This window comes from Aotus nancymaae, unplaced genomic scaffold (assembly GCF_030222135.1).
Source record: "Aotus nancymaae isolate 86718 unplaced genomic scaffold, 86718_ANA_hifiasm-v0.15.2.pri h1tg000016l, whole genome shotgun sequence".
NCBI lineage: Eukaryota > Metazoa > Chordata > Mammalia > Primates > Aotidae > Aotus > Aotus nancymaae.
Window position 1 is genome coordinate 59,640,386 of NW_026988428.1, and position 18,759 is coordinate 59,659,144.

General features: G+C 33.9%; 1 protein-coding gene across 11 annotated transcripts in view; it reads left to right on the forward strand.

Moving 5' to 3' along the window:
* Positions 1-18,759, forward strand: part of CCDC91 (coiled-coil domain containing 91) — a 388,228-nt gene that overhangs the window by 62,689 nt on the left and 306,780 nt on the right. For 8 of the 11 annotated variants that reach the window (XM_012474260.2, XM_021674873.2, XM_064377392.1 and 5 more), the window contains 2 exons: positions 6,599-6,642; positions 8,755-8,833. In XM_012474260.2, the coding sequence (XP_012329683.2) occupies positions 6,613-6,642; positions 8,755-8,833 (109 nt within the window). In that variant the 5' untranslated portion in view covers positions 6,599-6,612. Of the gene's footprint in view, positions 1-4,136; positions 4,179-5,376; positions 5,399-6,598; positions 6,643-8,752; positions 8,834-15,641; positions 15,717-18,759 lie in introns of those variants that run through there. The other 3 variants (XM_064377394.1, XM_064377393.1, XM_064377396.1) reach the window with 3 other exon arrangements.

Genomic DNA, 18,759 nt, shown 5'->3' on the forward strand with positions numbered 1-18,759 from the left:
TTTCTTGAATACATCTCCCAGGAGCTTTCTGATCTGCTCCAATCTAGACTGGAGGTATCTCTTCTCGCTACATAGGTATTGTGGAACTCAGTTCACTATTATTCTGGGAGAAATCCCTTTGCTTTTCACTTTACTTGGATCTTTTCTAATCCTATGTCTTTTTCTTTCTTGTCTTATTCTCTTGGTTTACTCCATAGCTTTTAAAGAAAGTGTTTGGCAAATAAAAATTGCTTTGAGACTTTACAGGTGTGAACATGACTTTATTCTTCCCTCAACTTAATTATATGTTGGTTTGGCAGAATTTAGAATTCTGTGCTGGTGGCTGAATTTAGAATTCTGTGCTGTAAAATCATTTTCCCTCAGAATTTTAACAGCATTGGTCCATTGTTTTTTTACCTTCTAGTGATACTGTTGTGGAGTGTGAGACCATTATGTTGTTGATCCTTTGAATGAAGCCTGTTTTCTCTCTGGAAGCTTGTAGGATCTTCTCTTTGTCTCTACTGTGCCTTGGTGTGGGGTTTTTTCTTTTTTCTTCTCTTGGATACTTGATATACCCACTACTGGATATAATATCCTTTTTTTTTTTTAAGAACATTTTCCTAAATGATTTTGGTGATGATTTCTTTTGTTTTCTCTTTTCTTCTGTCTTTCTAGAACTCTTAGAGTCCTAATAACTAGTTATTACATATCCTAGACTGGATCTTTTAACTTTGTTTTTACTCTGATTTTTCATTTTTTTTCTCTTATACTTTTTTAAAAGATAATTTCCTTAATTTTTTCTACCCTGCAGTTTTTCATTTCTCCAATTATATTTTTTATTTCCAAGGCCTCAGTCTTGTTTACTCCTTTCTTAATCATCTTCTCCCCCAACATTAGGGCATCCTATTCTTAATTCATGGATGAACTGTCTTCTGTTAACTTTCTGAAGATATGTTTTTTTCTTTCTTGGATAGTCTTTGTTTATTTCATCCTTTCTTTTATGGTTTGGCCTCTATGATTTTCTTCTTTTTTTTAATTAGATGGTTTCTTCGTCTCTTTGGGCATCCTTGATAAGTCCACATGCAAGAGTGAGGCACTAATAAAGTAGCAAACACTTACATATTGCTTAGAATGTATCAGATACTGTTCTAAGTGCTCCATCTATTTTAACATATTTAATCCTTGTGATGACTTTAGGGGTTAGTTATTATATTTGATAGATGAGGAAACTGAGGCACACAATGTTTTAAGTAAAATGCCCAGTGTAACACAGTAAGTGGCAGAACTGGAATTTGAATCCGGCTGTCTTGACTCTATAGTACCTTTTAACCTTTATGCTATTCTGCCTGTTATTAAAATTAGAATCTAATTGGAAATTTTTTGTATGTGGGTGGTGTTTGTCAAAATAGTATTTTGTGAGTGAGCTGTTTTGTTGTGGAACGTCTGATGCGGTCCTTTTCATAGGTTGATTAGATTTATCAGAGAAGAATCTACACCTCCTCTGACTAGAGGTTTCAGTCTAGTTGCTGTCCTTTTGGTTTCTGAGTGGTGAAAGATGACTCGGGTTGCTGTTCTACATAGTTAACCACCCTCTCCTCTCCCCAGAATATAACTTCACCTGGTCCACCTGTGTTATCTTCATGCCTAGAGATCCTCAGCTTTATTCTGTCCAGGGAATGAACCTCCAGTCTTCTGCTGTGGTGATAAATTGTAGATTGCCCAGTTGTGTAGATTCTGGGAGGGGTCTTGGTATATACCTATAACAATTATTTTGAGTTTCACTTTTACCTAATTTTCAGTACTGCCCGTTGCTAAGTCTTTTGAGGATTCACTGATGTGTTAATAATTGTGATTCTCATTTTCCCAGTGACTCATTTTCCGTGTATTTGCTTTGAAATTTTTTGCAGTTTTCTCATTTCCATTCTCTTTGACCTCATTTTTATGCAGAAACCAACAATCAAAAGAAATCTTTGTTATCTTAGAGGGAGACTTTTCAGTAAAGATGAATAAAATGTGCATTTTAATATGCCATTTGACATTTTTTGTCAGATCTGTTGAAATCTTTCTCAAATGTCTCCTTCTACCTTAAGCATTTAATGATGCTTCAACCAGATACATCATTTTCTGAAAATCTTTGTCCCTACCTTGGAAATTTTTTCTTCTCTCTTAAGACTCTTTCACATCTCATGTTATTTGTATTTGCATGCTTATCTTACATCCTGCCCTCTTCCCTATACCAGACTATAACTTCTTTGAGGACCTTGACTGATACAGAATTGCTGAACAGGATTGCTGAATAAAAGTTTGTTACATTGTGTGTTCTGTATGTTTTATCCTCTTGTGTGTATGTCTTGTAAAACATTTTTTGAATATCAGCAATGTATTAAATATTAAGAATAGCAAAGTAGGGAGTCAATACAATAAGGCAACAAAAGAGATTAAATTTAGATTTAAAGAAGTCTGAGAATGGTTAGACCTTGATATAGTGAAAACTTTCATTGTAGATTCCTAATAATAATGAAGTATACACATCTTACTACTATGACACAAAAAAATGAGTTACCTGATCTGTTAATGTTTTGGCCAGGCTTATGATTCTGTAACTTAGATGTCAGGTATGTTTGCTGTTGCTACATTCTTGTAATATTTGTAGTTTAATGGACTCTAATGGTAAACACCAGAAATATTCTAAAATACTTGATAAGAATGCACTTTAGATAAAATAAATCTTTTAAACGTATTGGAGTAGCTAAATATATAAATAAGCTCATATTTATAATTTCCTTTTAAAAAACAATTTTCATATTTTGTACAATTTTTTTTTTTACAAGTCAATGCTGTTAATTTTCTTTTCTCCTATTTAAAATGCTTAAGAGTAAACTTGAAGGAATTGAAGTCTAAATTATTTGGATGAGAGATTATTGCTTTAAAAATATTTATTTCTCTAGTATATGTTAAGAAATTGGACGTTTGTTTTTTAAATGTATTAATTTTTTTTTGAAAATAAAAGGAAGGCTATCATCTGCTTTTTTTTTTTTTTTTTTTTTTTTTTTTTTTTTAAAGATGGCGTTTGACTCTTGTTGCCCAGGCTGGTGTGCAATGATGTGATCTTGGCTCACTGCAACATCTGCCTTCTAGGTTCAAGCTTTTCTCCTCCCTCAGCCCCTAGTAGCTGGGATTACAGGTGCATGCCACTGTGTCTGGCTAAGTTTTTGTAATTTTAGTAGAGATGGGGTTTCACCATGTTGGCCAGGCTTGTCTTGAACTCCTGACCTTAGGTGATCTGCCCGCCTCGGCCTTCCAAAGTGTTGGGATTACAGGCATGAGCCACTGAATATGTAAAAGTTGCCGGAGTCTGGAAAACATCAGTGGTCACTACTGTGTTCTTTTGCAGAGATTAGAACTAAGGAAACTGATGGTATTTGGTTCATTACCACAGTCAAACAAGCTGAAATGATAGTTACGCATGGATATTTGTTTTTATTTTCAAATTTTCTGGCACCTTACACATAATTTATTAAGAAGTGACTTAAGAAAACACATAGAAGCATTACTCTAAAAATTCCAGTCTTTTGAAACCATATTAGAGTACAGCATATGTAGATGCTAAAAAATTTTTGTTTTTTGAGATTCATGGGATATATGTGGAAAAGATAAACTTGGTGTTTATAGTTGGCTTGGTTAATTCTTAGTGTCCATGTCACTTTCATAATTTCTTCATAAAAATGTAGCCATATACAGATTTCTGTTCACTTGCAACACAAAATAATGTGAGTTCCATTTCCAGTTAAATATCATGAAACGTTTCTGAAAGTGTGGTTTGTATATTTTAAGTGCTATAGATGGGTGACCTGCTTAGCTTTAATTTTTGGAGAAATACGGTTTTTAAATTTTCATCAGATTGCTAAAATTGTGAGTAATGGCAATGATACCATGACTATATTCTAGTTAATACCTGTCCTTTTTATAATATGTTTCTGTCTACATACATTCCTTTTAGTGTCATTACCTACTGAGTTTCTGTGAAAATAAATTTGCTTTGTTTATTGAAACAATCCTTGACATTAATGCTTTTACTGTTTACTTTTCTTTAACAGTTTTAAAAATTTTCTTTTTGAAGGTGTTAGTACTAGTTTCAATGAGAAGGTAAAGCATGGCTATGGATGACTACTTAAAGCAAATGATCCTGGAAAATGCCCGTAAGATTGTTGTTTAACATATAGTTTAATGTGTATAGCTGGTTTTATTGTAGTAGTGGGAAAGGATTGTTTTCCTGTAATCAAGTCCATCTTGTATTACTGAGTCAAGGAAACTATAATATTTGGGTATATTCACTTAAAATTTTTCTCTTTAATTTAAAACGTTTTTTAAAGTAACATTTGGGTTAAGGGGTACATGTGCAGGTTTGTTATATAGATAAACTGTCACGGGGGTTTGTTGTACAGGTTATTTTTTTCTATGTTCACTTTTGAATGATAGAAAAAGAAACTGCAGATGGATTAAAGACTTAAACATAAGACCTAACACCATAAAAACCCTAGAAGAAAACCTAGGCAAAACCATTCAGGACACGGGCATAGGCAAGGGCTTCATGACTAAAACACCAAAAGCATTGGCAACAAAAGCCAAAATAGACAAATGGGATCTAATTAAACTCCAGAGCTTCTGCACAGCAAAAGAAACAATCATTAGAGTGAACCGGCAACCAACAGAACGGGAAAAAATTTTTGCAAGCTACCCATCTGACAAAGGGCTAATATCCAGAATCTACAAAGAACTAAAACAGATTTACAAGAAAAAAAACCCATTCAAAAGTGGGTGAAGGATATGAACAGACACTCTTCAAAAGAAGACATCTATGAGGCCAACAAACATATGAAAAAATGCTAATCATCACTGGTCATTAGAGAAATGCAAATCGAAACTGCGTTGAGATACCATCTCATGTCGGTTAGAATGGCGATCATTAAAAAATCTGGAGACAACAGATGCTAGAGAGGATGTGGCGAAATAGGAACACTTTTACACTGTTGGTGGGAGTGTAAATTAGTTCAACCTTTGTGGACGATAGTGTGGCGATTCCTCAAGGACCTAGAAGTAGAAATTCCATTTGACCCAGCAATCCCATTACTGGGTATATATCCAAAGGATTATAAATCGTTGTATTACAAAGACACATGCACACATATGTTCATTGTGGCACTGTTTATAATAGCAAAGACCTGGAACCAACCTTAATGCCCATTGATGATAGACTGGACAAGGAAAATGTGGCACATATACACCATGGAATACTACGCAGCCATACAAAACGATGAGTTTGTGTCCTTTGTAGGGACGTGGATGAATCTGGAAACCATCATTCACAGCAAACTGACACAAGAACACAAAATCAAACACCGCATATTCTCACTCATAGGTGGGTGTTGGACAATGAGAACACATGGATACAGGGAGGGGAGCATCACACACTGGGGTCTGTTGGGGAATGGGAGGGGCAGCAGAGGGGTAGGGAGTTGGGGAGGGATAACATGGAGAGAAATGCCAGATATAGGTGAAAAGGATGGAGGCAGCAAACCACATTGTCTTGTATGTACCTATGGAATAATCCTGCATGTTCTGCACATGTACCGCAGAACCTAAAGTGCAATTAAATATATTTTAAAAAATCAATTATTATTGACTAGAGTATTGCTTGTAGCTATGGATTCACAACTATAGGTGCTAAATTGTAGATTAAGAAACGATCTATATGAGAACTTACTTTTTATTTTAATATATACTTCCAGTTACTAATTTCACCTTTTCAGGTTTTTCAGTTTTTTCATGGTTTGTTTGATAAAGCTGCTGCTCCTTTTTTTTTTTTTAAGCCCTGATACTAATGGTTTTATCTTTTCATTTTTATGACATAAATTTAGGACAAAAACAAATATTATTCTAGTGCTTGTCTTTCTTACATACTTTAAGAGTAAAGAAAAGAGGAATTCTGGATATTCATTTGTGTTTTTCTTATCCCTCATCTCCCGTAAATACATGACTTGATTTATCTTGATCAGCCTAGTAACTTGCTCCACATTTTTCAAAAAGTGCAAAGCAGTTTCAGCTAAAAATACACATATCAAAATGATCCAAAAGTTGTGGCCACAGCTCAAAAATGCTGATCAATTTTGAAAATCTAAATCAGCCTTGGCCCTGAAACCGAGGGAAGAACCTTTGTGGTGGGGAACAGATTTCCAAAAACTCACCACAGTCCTGTTCTTAGCTGGAGTTTGTGCTGATGTTGCCAGACAACTGAGGAATAGATGCAAAAAGCAGGAAGCATTATTGAATTGAGCCCTAGCGCCAATATGGGAAAAGCAAATTAAAATGTAAAAGAATATTTTTCCACTCCTGGTGTCCCAGCATAAAATGGCAAAATACATGGTTGCTGAAAAAGTTACAGAAATTGCTAATTTTGCCAAAAAGTAAAAGCCAGTTACAAATTCTTATTTTTGCATCAACGCATAGACAGACAATTTTATTTTACAAATAAATATGTATACATTTAAGTTGGAGAAGTATTTTGACATAAATGACTGTGTGTGTGGGCTTGTTTTACATATCTTTTTATATTTTTCAGGTGCCACTTAAAGAATGGATGATGATGATTTTGGTGGTTTTGAGGTATGCACTGTTATTTACATTAGTTTGTTTTAACTTTGTGGGATTATAATAGAGTAAACTGTTTTGAAAATGTATTATATTTCATTGGCATCATGATCTTTTCTTGATCATTTTTAGGTAATTCTGGAGTAAAAAGATGAAATCAAGGAAAATTAAAAATATACCCTCTAAAAATTAAAACTGATTTATTGAACATTTGGACTTGCCCATAGGAATGGTTTAATTGAGGTAATTAAGTGCTACCAGTGTAAGCACTAAAGGAAATATTTCAAAAATTGTCAGCAGATGATTTTACTGGGATACATGTATATTAGGAAATACTTGTGAGATGACAGATGAGTACTGAAGATCCTGTCACATATTTGCATGTTTACACCTGTGATGACTTGATTTAGTATATTAAGTACATCGCCTTTTGGTGGTTATAAAGTTAATTAGTATGTTTGTATTGTTACATTATTCTAGTAGGTTAGAATAGGATACTTTGTAAGTGGAAATTGTTAGCTGAAGAAGCACTGTCTTTTCCTTAATCCTTTTCAATGTGTGTTCATTTTATTGAAATATTTTATAACCCAGCTATTTTTATGGAGCCAGTATAGTCTTGCAGGAAAATCTCTGGATTAGGAGTCAGGATGCCTGAGCTCAAGTCCTGGAACTACCATCAAGTGAACTCTAGTTTTTTTTTTTTTTTTTTTAAGAATTTTACCTACTTTGGATTTGGTAAAAGGGAATTATAAAAACTAGGGATTGTAATAACGACCTTAATAGGATAAATAAGATGTTAAGTATATATTCGGTGTTCTGAATTTCATGAAAGAATGGTGTGAGGTTTTTGTTAGGTTAGGATCTTTTTGTCTTTTATTGATCTTTAAAATCAGTCAATATGGCATCTAGACATACCTGTTTTCTCTGTTTCATCTAAAACTGGCTTTTGTTTAAGCATGCTTGTATGCTTTCTGCATTTTCCTTAACATTTTGGGTTTTGTTGAGTGATTGAATCTTATTTATGTTACCGAAATGTAACATTTATTTTTGTTAAAATGCCTTCCATTTTGAAGAAAATGTGTATTTTAGATATCATCTGGCTTAGTTTATTGTTTGGAAGTTGTTAGTTATTTGAAGGTTACAATCTGACATAGTCTTCTTTATTTAAACCACACTTCATGTATTATTTAGGAAAAAAGTACAGTGGATAGTGTTCTGTAGGGTAACAGTATTATACTTCATCATATTCATCAAATTGATTCCTTTCAGTACTGCATAGGTGCAGGTTAACCAACATTACAATTTAATTGTAGTTAAGTTTTTTTTTCTTTCTACATCCTGCTGTATAAATAGAGAGTCTCTATTGTTAGTTATATAAAATATGTTCATTTTTCTTAGCTGTAGAGAATAGTTACTATATTCTGTGTCACTTACGTCCTATGTCAGATTACCCCTTCTAACTTTTCCTTAATTTTCAGAATACAAATTAAAATTCTACCTCTAATTTTTAGTAGAAAATTTAATGTGACCTGGGCACCTAAAACTCTGTGCTCTTACCTACAAACTCAGTATTCGGTAATTGTTCCAAAATAAATAGGATGGCTTGTTAATCGAAAACTTGAATTCTAGGAATTCTCTAAATATTGAATGCTATTAAGTCTGACTAGTATATTATTCAAGACAGATGAATCCTATTTCTTCGAATTAATCTCTAATTGGGTCTTGTGCTAATTAGTTAAAAGGATTTGGTGTCTATATGTTTAAAGACAAATATTTTTCCTACATAGATGAGTAAATGTAAGTTAAAATACTTAGATATTAAGTTTACAAGTGAAAATGTCATTAAGGATATATGAAAGAAAAACTTCATTGATGAACAGTAATTTGAATAAGGAAAGAACATTTTTACTTGAAGATAATAAGGCATGGGTACGGGGGTGGGGTGGGGTGGTGAGTCATGGCAGAAATGGTTGCAGTGAAGACTGAAAAGCAATTGAGTATTGAGAGGGAATATGAAAGTGTCTGGTGTATTACAGAAGATATGCCTGTAGAACTGGAATGCTTCATCACTTAAATAGCATTCCTATTTTTCACATCTTCTAAAATAATCTTGCCTTTGTTTTGTAGGCTGCAGAGACTTTTGATGGTGGAAATGGTGAAACCCAAACAACATCTCCTGCTATTCCTTGGGCTGCCTTTCCTACAGGTATTGGTGTCTAGGAACTAGGGTTTTTTTTTCTCCATGTGACAGTTTTGCCTATTCTTTGAAACCCTGTTTCTTACTTTACTTGTCCTTCTCTGATATGAAAAGTGGAATGATGTAGATTTACTCTTTAGGTTTTTAAAATAACAAATTATGAATTATATAACAAATTCTGTGTTAGTGACTTGAGGTCTGATTCTAAAGACAATATCAGGAACATTAAATGAAATTAAAATACAATTTACATTTTAAAATATATCTTAGTTTTTGGAAGGTGAAGTGCTCCATAACATTTTTAGGTTGTGCAGTTCATTAAAGACTCCTTTTATATTCTAAAAATAATTTATCACCTTCAGCATTTTTAAATTTAGAAGTATTTTTGCAATAAAATTATTCAAAAGTATTGAAAATTAAAATTGTCTTCTAGCCAGGCATGGTGGCTCATGCCTGTAATCCCAGAACTTTGGGAGGCTGAGGTGGGTGAATCGCGAGGTCAGGAGTTCGAGACCAGCCTGACCAACATAGTGAAACTCTACCTCTACTAAAAATACAAAAATTAGCCGGGCATGGTGGCGTGCACCTGTAATCCCAGCTACTCAGGAGACTGAAGCAGGAGAATCACTTGAACCCGGGAGATGGAGGTTGCAGTGGGCTGAGATTGTGCCACTGTACTCCAGCCTGGGTGACAGAGTGAGACTCTGTCTCAAAAAAAAATTGTCTTCTAAAAATTAAATACAAAATAAATCTATTGTTGATATATGTTTCTTGGAAGACCTCATGTTTAATATTAATTTATGTCTAAAGAATATTTTGAGCTCTCAGTTTTCTGTTAGATCATTGTAAAGTCAGGAGTAGAAGATGAAAGTATTTTTTTAACAGCTTTGCCTAGTCCTAAAATGTTAGTTATTTGTTGTAAAACATGAAACAAATGCTTATGCATTGGGCACTATGGGGATATAGAGATGTATGGAATATAGTCTAGTCCTTTACTTCAAGGGTAGAGTAGGCACATGCACATTTGTAATATGAAATAGATTTGTCATTTAGGAAGAATGATGATTTTATCCATTTATTTAGCAAATTCTTATTTTCATACCTGATATGAGTCAAGTACTAACCTGGCAGCTGGAAATATATCTATATATAGTTGATCTGGTCTCTGAAGGATGCATACAATTTCAATAGTCAGATATGGGAGGATGAGGAAAGATTTTGAAGGGAGAAAGATAAGTGGAACAAAAGTGCAAATGAGAGAAAGGTGATGGCATTGTTAGGATGCTAATTCTTGTTTGAGGGCTTTCTATATGTTATTTTCTTTGCTGGGAATTGTTTTTATTGCTTCCCATTGCTGTTCATTTCTACTCTCTTATGATACTAACTCCTGTTTTTTTAAATGTTATTATTTCTTGGTTTAATTTTTTTTTTCTGGGGCATCATCCCAGCAAACCTTCCCATGTCTACATGCACGTATTATCTGACTTTCATGTCAGACAGCAAGTTTTGTGGGTTAAGGCACTATGTCTGTTTGTCCTGTTGTTATATCTTAAAGGTTGGGCATAGTATCTGGCTTATAGTTGGCTCTCAATAAATATTTGTACGATGAATAAATAATAAAATGAATAAATGAATTAGTAACTGAATGAACAGATTTAGGATGGCATTGGAAATGGGTAGAGAGCTGGGATAGTAGTTGATATTTATATAATGGCTCAGGATTTTTAGTATGCTGTCACATATTTGTTTACTGTAAAGTAGGCAGAGCAGCTATACTTTTTCCATTGTGTAGATGACAAAATGATGGTTTGAGAAAGTTTTATCATTTGATACACATAACTGTTTAGGGATGAAATCTTTTCTTTTAGATTCTATTTCAGTTCTTTTTCAGTAACTCAGGTTTTTTGAAAAGAGTTATCAGCAGGACTATCTGACTGGATGTGACAGTGAAGGAGGAGGTAAAATTGATTTTTTAGGTTTCAACGCTTGCGTTCTGAAAGAATGGTGTTACCATAAAATAGAAAATTTGAGACTTGGTTTGGGACACATGGGGCTTTAGTGAATTAATATTAGACATTTATAATATATTTAAGGCACCTAAAACTCAAAAGAAAGGTTAGGGCTAGAGTTCTTGGTTTAGGAGTTTTCCCATTGATAATGACAGTTAAAGTTGTAGGAGATTGCTGGGAGAAACAGTACATAGATAGAATAAGGTTGAGTAGATTAATTTGGTTGTTCAAAGGTAGGGAATAGGAGGAGCTAAAAGAGGTCTGAGAAGTAAGGGGATTGTGAACTAGTGCTGCAACACAGAAATTAGAAGTAGAAAATTTCAAAGAAGCTATGATAGGCTCTGGTGTCAAAGGCTTTAGACAGGTTAATGAGGTTGGAGGCTGAGAAAAATACCATAGATGGTTGTAAGTGGCTTTTAAGGAAATGATTTCAGTAGATTGGAAGTTTAAGGCAAACTGTACTTCTTTACTTTTTATAGTCGGTTTTTTTGTAATAAAATTGTGGCAAAGTATTAACGAATTGTATATTATGAGCAAATTACCTAATTGCTGTTCTCTAGTAGTGAACAGTATATGTCACATCTGCATATGTCTGTATATTAGTGGGTCAAGTTCTCAGACCTTAGCAAAACTGGAATTAAAGGACAAACCATCTTGCATACACACACATGCACACACTCACACTCACATACTTTTTTTCCATCACTCCCTTTTGAAAAATTAGATACGAAGAATTAGCTCTTTTTGGGTTTTCTCAGTGACTTGCAGAGATGGGGAATAACAAACATGGCTAAGGGCTGAAGTTAAATACATGGTATACTTTTACTCAGCCAAAGCTGTCTTTTTTCCTTTGTTAGTTTGTCTTCTTCTGACTGGAGAAGTTCACCTCTGATTCAGGTAGCAGAAAGGTGTTGAGGTGAGGATGATTTGAACAGCTTGCTTGGCATAACAATGTAATCATTTCCACAGTAAAGACCTGAGGAGATAGGAACCCTTAAGAGATCTAAGACTAGTTCTTTTCAGTTTAAGAAAGACTAATTTTTTCCTTTTTTTTCCCTACCTGAATCTTAGTTGTCTATAATCTATATGGAAAATATTTTAAAAAGAGCTGATGATTAACCAAGGCTTACCACAGCTTAAAATCTAAGAAGATAACTAAGGCACATTTAGTTTATATTTTTAAAGTTTTTTGGGGAAAATAGAAATCATTCTTGGGGTTAGGGTAAAGGATTTTGTTAAGAGTGTAGTGGGTTTGGTGAGCCTAGTGATTCTACTGCTCAGGACAGGCAAGTAGGTGGAGGAGGATTTCATAATAGCAATTGGGATAATTAATGTGCTGCTTAAAGTGTCCGTATAGCCTGCAGTTCTGTCAATGGGTTGAGATACCTCAAGACATGCATCTTAATATATATTAGCATTATTTACATAGTGAACTTTTAAAATGCTAGCTTATAACCAGTGCTGATGATGAAATTAATGAATTGTCAGTAAGAATAAATGAAATGTGCATGCTGATGCTTTATACAAAGTAGGCCTATCTCCTTAAGTTATGATATCTAACCTGTAAAATAATGTCTTTACACACTTATCATAGGAATTACAGAATATAAATAAGAGATGAATAAATATGAAATTATCAAGCTCTTTTCCTATTTTCTTTACTGTTGATAAACATGTAGAAATTATTACTTTCTTTTAGTGAAAGCTACCCAAGGAGAATTGCATTTCTTTAAGCATTTTTCTCTCTTTCATAGCCTAACCCTCTACATTGCCTTCCATGCTATTGTGCTTGAAGCCTATAAGACAAACTATGATCCACATAGTGCTCCCAATGTCTGTTCCTATATTTTTGTCATTGCTCCTTACTTACCATTGTATTACTCACCTAATCTTACATCCACTTACTTGAGTCTTATTTTTCTTTCAAGGAAAGGTATGGAGCTGTCGATGCATTTGTTCTGCATCTCATTAACTGCTGCTGCTTCTGAGTTGACAGTTCTTTTATTTCTGCACCAGTTGTTTAGTACCTTGGCTTATGCTAATTTATATTTTTAAAATTTGTGGTAAAAGACATATAACATAAAATTACCATTTTAACTATTTTTAAGTATACAGTTCAGTATTGTATATTGTAAAACTGAAACTCTGCCCCAAACAGCTCCCCATTGCCCCCTCTCCTCAGCTCCTGGCAACTATGATCATGCTTTTTGTCTATGAATTTGATGATTTTAGATACTTCATAAAGTAAAATCATACACTATTGGTCACTTTGTAACTGACTTATTTTACTTAGAATAATGTTCTCAAGTTTCATCCATGTAGTGGCATGTATCCGAATTTCCTTCCTTTTAAAGCCTGAATGATATTCCATTGCCTGTATAGACCACATTTTGTTTACCTGTACCTGTTGTTGACGGACACTAGGTTGGGTTCTACCTTTGGCTATTGTAAATAATGCTGCTATAAACATGGGTGTCTAATTTGGATTTTTAAATATTTTCAGTATAACTTCTGTCTCTTTATGTCTGTGTTAGTCTGAGATTTGGAAGGCAGTGACTGTGATTTAAACCTGTTGAATTCTAGGTGTCTAGCATAGCAGTTTGCCTTTTTAATAAACAATGTTCAGTAATTATTTATTGATGGTGAGTAGAGCAGATTTATCTTGTTAACTCTTTTTGGTTATTTTTAATTCTTTGGGGGATAGTTAGTCTTTGTATCATAAGTTGAAAGAAGGCAAAACCAAAGTTGCCTTCAAAAATATATTAATCTCTGAAATCTTAGCTAATTACTACAAGGCAGCTAATAAGCTTTATTTATTTATTTATTTATTTATTTGGTGCTAAGTTAACTTTCCTGGTCATTCTCAATGCAAACATATGACCTGGAAATTATGATTAACAAGAGTAGTCACAGATTTTCTGAAAGAAAAAAACAGCTGTTTTGGTGGCCTTTTCTCATCTCTTCCCTGGTCCTGCTGTATGCCAGCAGGTAACAATAGAGACTAGACTAAATTTTAGTTTAATAGATTACAGGTCTGGAAGAAATAAGAGTAGTATGTAGTTATTTTGCCTTTTTTTCTAACTTGTATTTCTAAACATTTTTTCCAAAGAAAAATTGTTTCCAACTTTGCATAACATCTAACTTAAAAGTTTTTGAGTTGGCTACTCATAGCACTGTTATTTTATAAAAAAAAAAAAAATTTTTTTTTGGCCAAGAAACCTTTTTTAAAAGAAATTATTCTCAAATAACTGTCTTTTATAAATGTTTATAAGGCTATGCTCTACTTTTTAGCAAACTAACAGCAGAGACTTCAAAATGAATGGCTATCTTATATACAAATATATATATATGTATTATATATGTATATATCAGAATATAGGTGCATATATATGTGTATATTCTGATTTCCTTCCTTTCCCCCTATAATGCAAATTCTCTACCTATACTGATTTGAAAGGACTGTATCAAGACTTGACCTAGCCATTTCTAAGAACCATTAGTCTTAGTTTGGTATTACTACATGTTTTTTTATTTTCTGATTGTGGTGGACTCCGTTTCAGAATCCATGGAGTTTATTTAAATTAATTCTTTGGTTTGTTTGTTCATTTGTTCATTCACCCACTTAGCACATACTTGAAAATTTGCTGTGTTTTAGACACTAAATGCCATGTGCTGTGGACCTTATTTCATTTTCAGTGATGACATATAAAAGCTGTCATCTAAAAGGACAGGTTGTTTCATGAAATGTGTTAATATTGGCAAACACTTTCATCAGTAACTTTAAGTTCAAACCTTTGATAGCAGTTACATGAAAAGAATATTATGTCAGAAAGTGTTGCCATGTTGCCATTGTGTACAGTGTGGGTGGTGCTGTTTTAGAGGCAAAGAACTGTTCACTTTTTACTTTTAACTGTATAAATATAAATTGTCTAGAAGGCAAGGTGGGAGGCAGAACCTTGAATAGTGTCCTTTCTAATATGTTTCTAAATTCCTTGTAGCACCACACAGACCACATTAGAATGCATTGACCATCAAAGGGAAAAACAAGCTATCCAGTTAGATACTTTAATCCAAATTAGCTCCCTCAAAACAGATTATATAGGGGGCAAACTAAACTGTCTGTCACAAGCCGACCCTTTAGAAGGAATAATGGGAATTGGACCAGCAGATGTTGAACCAAATAACTTAGATGTGGTTCACTTTGCATCTGGAGCTATTTGCATACAAAGCCAACAGGAAAGTTCAAACATTTTTCTCAAGATATTGGCAGAGAGAAACCTGGAAGGCAGATGCCTTTTTGATTTCATGGTTCAGTTTTTCCATTCTCCATTCTGTCCAGGAAAACCTAGGACAACAAATTGGTCATTTTATTAATATCCCATTACTCTCCTTACTAACCCTGTTTTTCCAATAGAATCTGTGTTACACATCTATGAGAGCTCAGAACCTGAGTCCACAAATTTTTGTTTGAGGGAAAAATTGTTTCAATATTTTTCTTCAGATTAATCTGTAGTTTGTACATAGTAATAATGAAGGTTAATCAAATTCATTTGTCTGATTTATATTTGAGGTAAAATTTGAAGGTGACTTGTTACATAGTCATATATGTGCATTATAGTAGGCAATATAGGTAATGCTTAAAAACTTTTCATCTGTCTTTGTATCTACATTAGACATTTTTGTCAGGACATAAACCAGATTTCTATTGAAGTCTAATAATATTATAGTTTATAATACAGATTATTTGAATAGAAAATAGTCACATATCTTCTTTTTGTTACATCTTGTATTTTCTGTTTAACTCCCAGGTTATTAGCTCACCATCCTTTACTCTGGAGCCAGTGTTTAAAAATGATGCCTAAGATGATAGCTTCTATAAAGCTGTGAGTTATTACTATACATATAAATACAAGTCTTAATGTGTTTTTTCAGTAATTTATTACAGTTCATGTTTTTATTAATGCATATGATAGGAAGTATATAGTGATGTTTGCTATGCTTCTGAAGATTCAGTTTATTATAGTATGGTATAAAGTCAAATATCCCTTACTCTAGAGTGAAGAGTTAGCTTTGCCTTCAGCTAACTGTGTAACTTCTGTGAAATTCAATTAGCGAATCTATAAATTGAAGGACTAGATGATATCTAAGTAATTCTTTGAGATTTTTGAATTCTCAGTTTATTTTCTGGTCACAGTGTCTGTAATATGAATAGCTTTTACTAGGTAAATTACGGTGCCTGGTTTAACTGCATGGTGTAACTGACAATACCTAATCTAATAAATTAGGTTTGTTCTAAAAACAAAACACAAATATTAATGTGAAGAACTATAATTCTTAAGAGAAACCTTGTGCTTTTCTGTATCTTTTAACTGTCAATTACTGTTCACATGCTTTTTCTTACAGTATTTTATGGTACCTTCTGTATCTGTTCTATGTAAATCTGAATTTGCTTTTTAAAGACTGTGGTATACATTTTAGGATATATTTAGAGAAAAGTAAAGTAGTTTAAAAATAGTGTTATAGGGATTTTTTCATATTTCTAAAAAATGAAGTTTTGGCAATGAATGTTTTTTTCTATAACGAAGATAAACTCTTTATCATTAGAATCCTAAGTTAGCCAAAACACCCCAAAATAAAAATTTAGGTTCTGTTTGGCTCAGTAACAGTAGGAATCATTGCCTAGCATTCTTATACCATTATATACAATTCTAATCAGCTATCCATCTTGAATTACATTTTTTGGCCTCAGAAAAGATACTTTTTATTTTTGAGAGACAAGCAGACACATACACACATGTATGTAGTACAAGGGTATGAAAGAAAGGGAAATAATGGGAAAAGATAAACAGTGAAAAGTTTTCCTTTTATCTTAGTTCTCTAGTCTCACTTCTGATACAACTAGTTTTATAATTTCTTTTTTAACCATCCCAAGGTTTTCCAGGTATGTATGAATGTGTGGTATAAATTTTTTTTAATATAGATGCAGTGTATTGTAGATGCATAGTAATACTCCTTGCCTTTTGTTCCAAAATAATTTGGAGAACTTTCTGTAGAAGTACTTAGATTTTCCAAATTCATTTTAGTGATTGCATTGTACTCTTCTTCATGGAGATACCATTATTAATGTAACCAGTTATTTTCCCTTCAGTTCTTGCTATTACAAACAGGCCTGTAGTGAATATCCTATGTATTTTCAGCAAAGCTGTTTTAATTAGGGTGATAATATATATTGTTTCTGTGACTTGAAAGATCTTTTAAAATTAACAAATAGTTGAGTTACTAATTTTACTAATGTAAGCACAGAGCAAAACATGCTCTTAAACTCTGAATAGTATCAAATTTTATATTTGAGGTCATATATATTTAAGTTCGTACATGAGAAAATGTTTGCCACGTTGAAGGTAATAATTTTATGAGTACATTGAAAAAGAAAGTCCTCTTTGGCTAATCGTGGGCAAATTAGTAGTAACATGGTTGTTGAAATGGTGGTTTTTTTAAATGTATAAAATAATGTTTATTGCAACATTGTTTATAATAGCCTCAAAGTATAAACAACCCAAATATTAATAAAGAGTAGAAAGTTTAATATTTTGGGTTATGTTTATATAATAGAACACTGTACACCTGGAGAATTAACAAACTATGGCTACATATAACAACATGGAAGAATTTCGTGATCATCTGTCTATGCTGTCCTTAGAGTATGTTTAAGAGATTAGTAGGAAGTCTTAAACTGACTGACTGTTCTGTAATATCAGATACTGTAACACCACATTCCTCACAGAATCTGTGAAGTCTAGAATATCAGCCTCCCCTTGGGTTCTGGAATTCTTCTTGTACATTAGAATGAGGGTTCCATTATTTTGACCACAAATCAAGACCCAGGACTGCTTCAGAGCAAGCCCCATGTCTGAATCTTCAAAGGGTAAAAGTCATCATTTTGTTTACTCAGTAGGGATGGCATGGGGAAGGGAGGAAGAAATAGATTTTACCTAAAATCTACTGTGGGTGAACAGTGCAATATGAGACTAAGAAAAATTTTAGAGTTTGACCTCAAGTGGCTGGTAGGGAGGTCAGAGACTAAGACTGCATCTGAAACAAACAGAACAACCTCCATCACTCACTTCCTCCCTCCCTTAACCCCTGAGATTCTTGTATTGGACTCTGTGGCCTAGCTGTAGCTGGTAACAGTAAATGCTTCTGCTGTACGAATTCTCAAGTGGCCAGACAGGGTTGAGGGACCCACAGGAACATGAGACTTACAGGACCAGTATAATCAGAGGTTCTGACTGATGTGCCCTACACACACTTGGCTTGATGTCTGTCTACTGATGCCCCTGATGAATACTGTTGTCGTTAGTGTGTATTTTAAATCAACTTATGCTTTGTACTTACTCAGGTTGAGTTTTCATGTACTTCTTCCCTCTTTTTAAAGGTTGGGCATTTGAGCTTCTTAAACATGTCTCTAATTTTTGGTACTGTTCTCTTCTGTATTTCCGGTACTTCATCTTTGTAGCTGGGGGCAGGGCAGGGTGGTGGTGGTGACGGTGGTGACGGTGGTGGCGGTGGTGGCGGTGGTGGCAGTGGCAGTGGGAAGGTACCATGATTTCTTGAGATTTTGAAATCTTCCAACCTTTTTTTTGTGCCCATTCTCTCCTTGTGATTTTCTATTCCATATCCCACCCTTCAGCAATTTATGTAGTTTCTAAGTTCATTCAAACTGGGAATTTTTCAGTTCTCTCCAACTTCCCTGGTCACTATCTCAGTCAAAGCCATCATCATGTCTTTCCCAGATGACTTGAGCAGCTTTTTTTCCTGCATCCACTCTAACTGTTCCCACCACCACCCCCTCCCCTGCCACCTATTACTCCATTACTTGAAGTGGCACCAGAGAGGGCTGGGACATAGTGGATGATCAGTAAATGT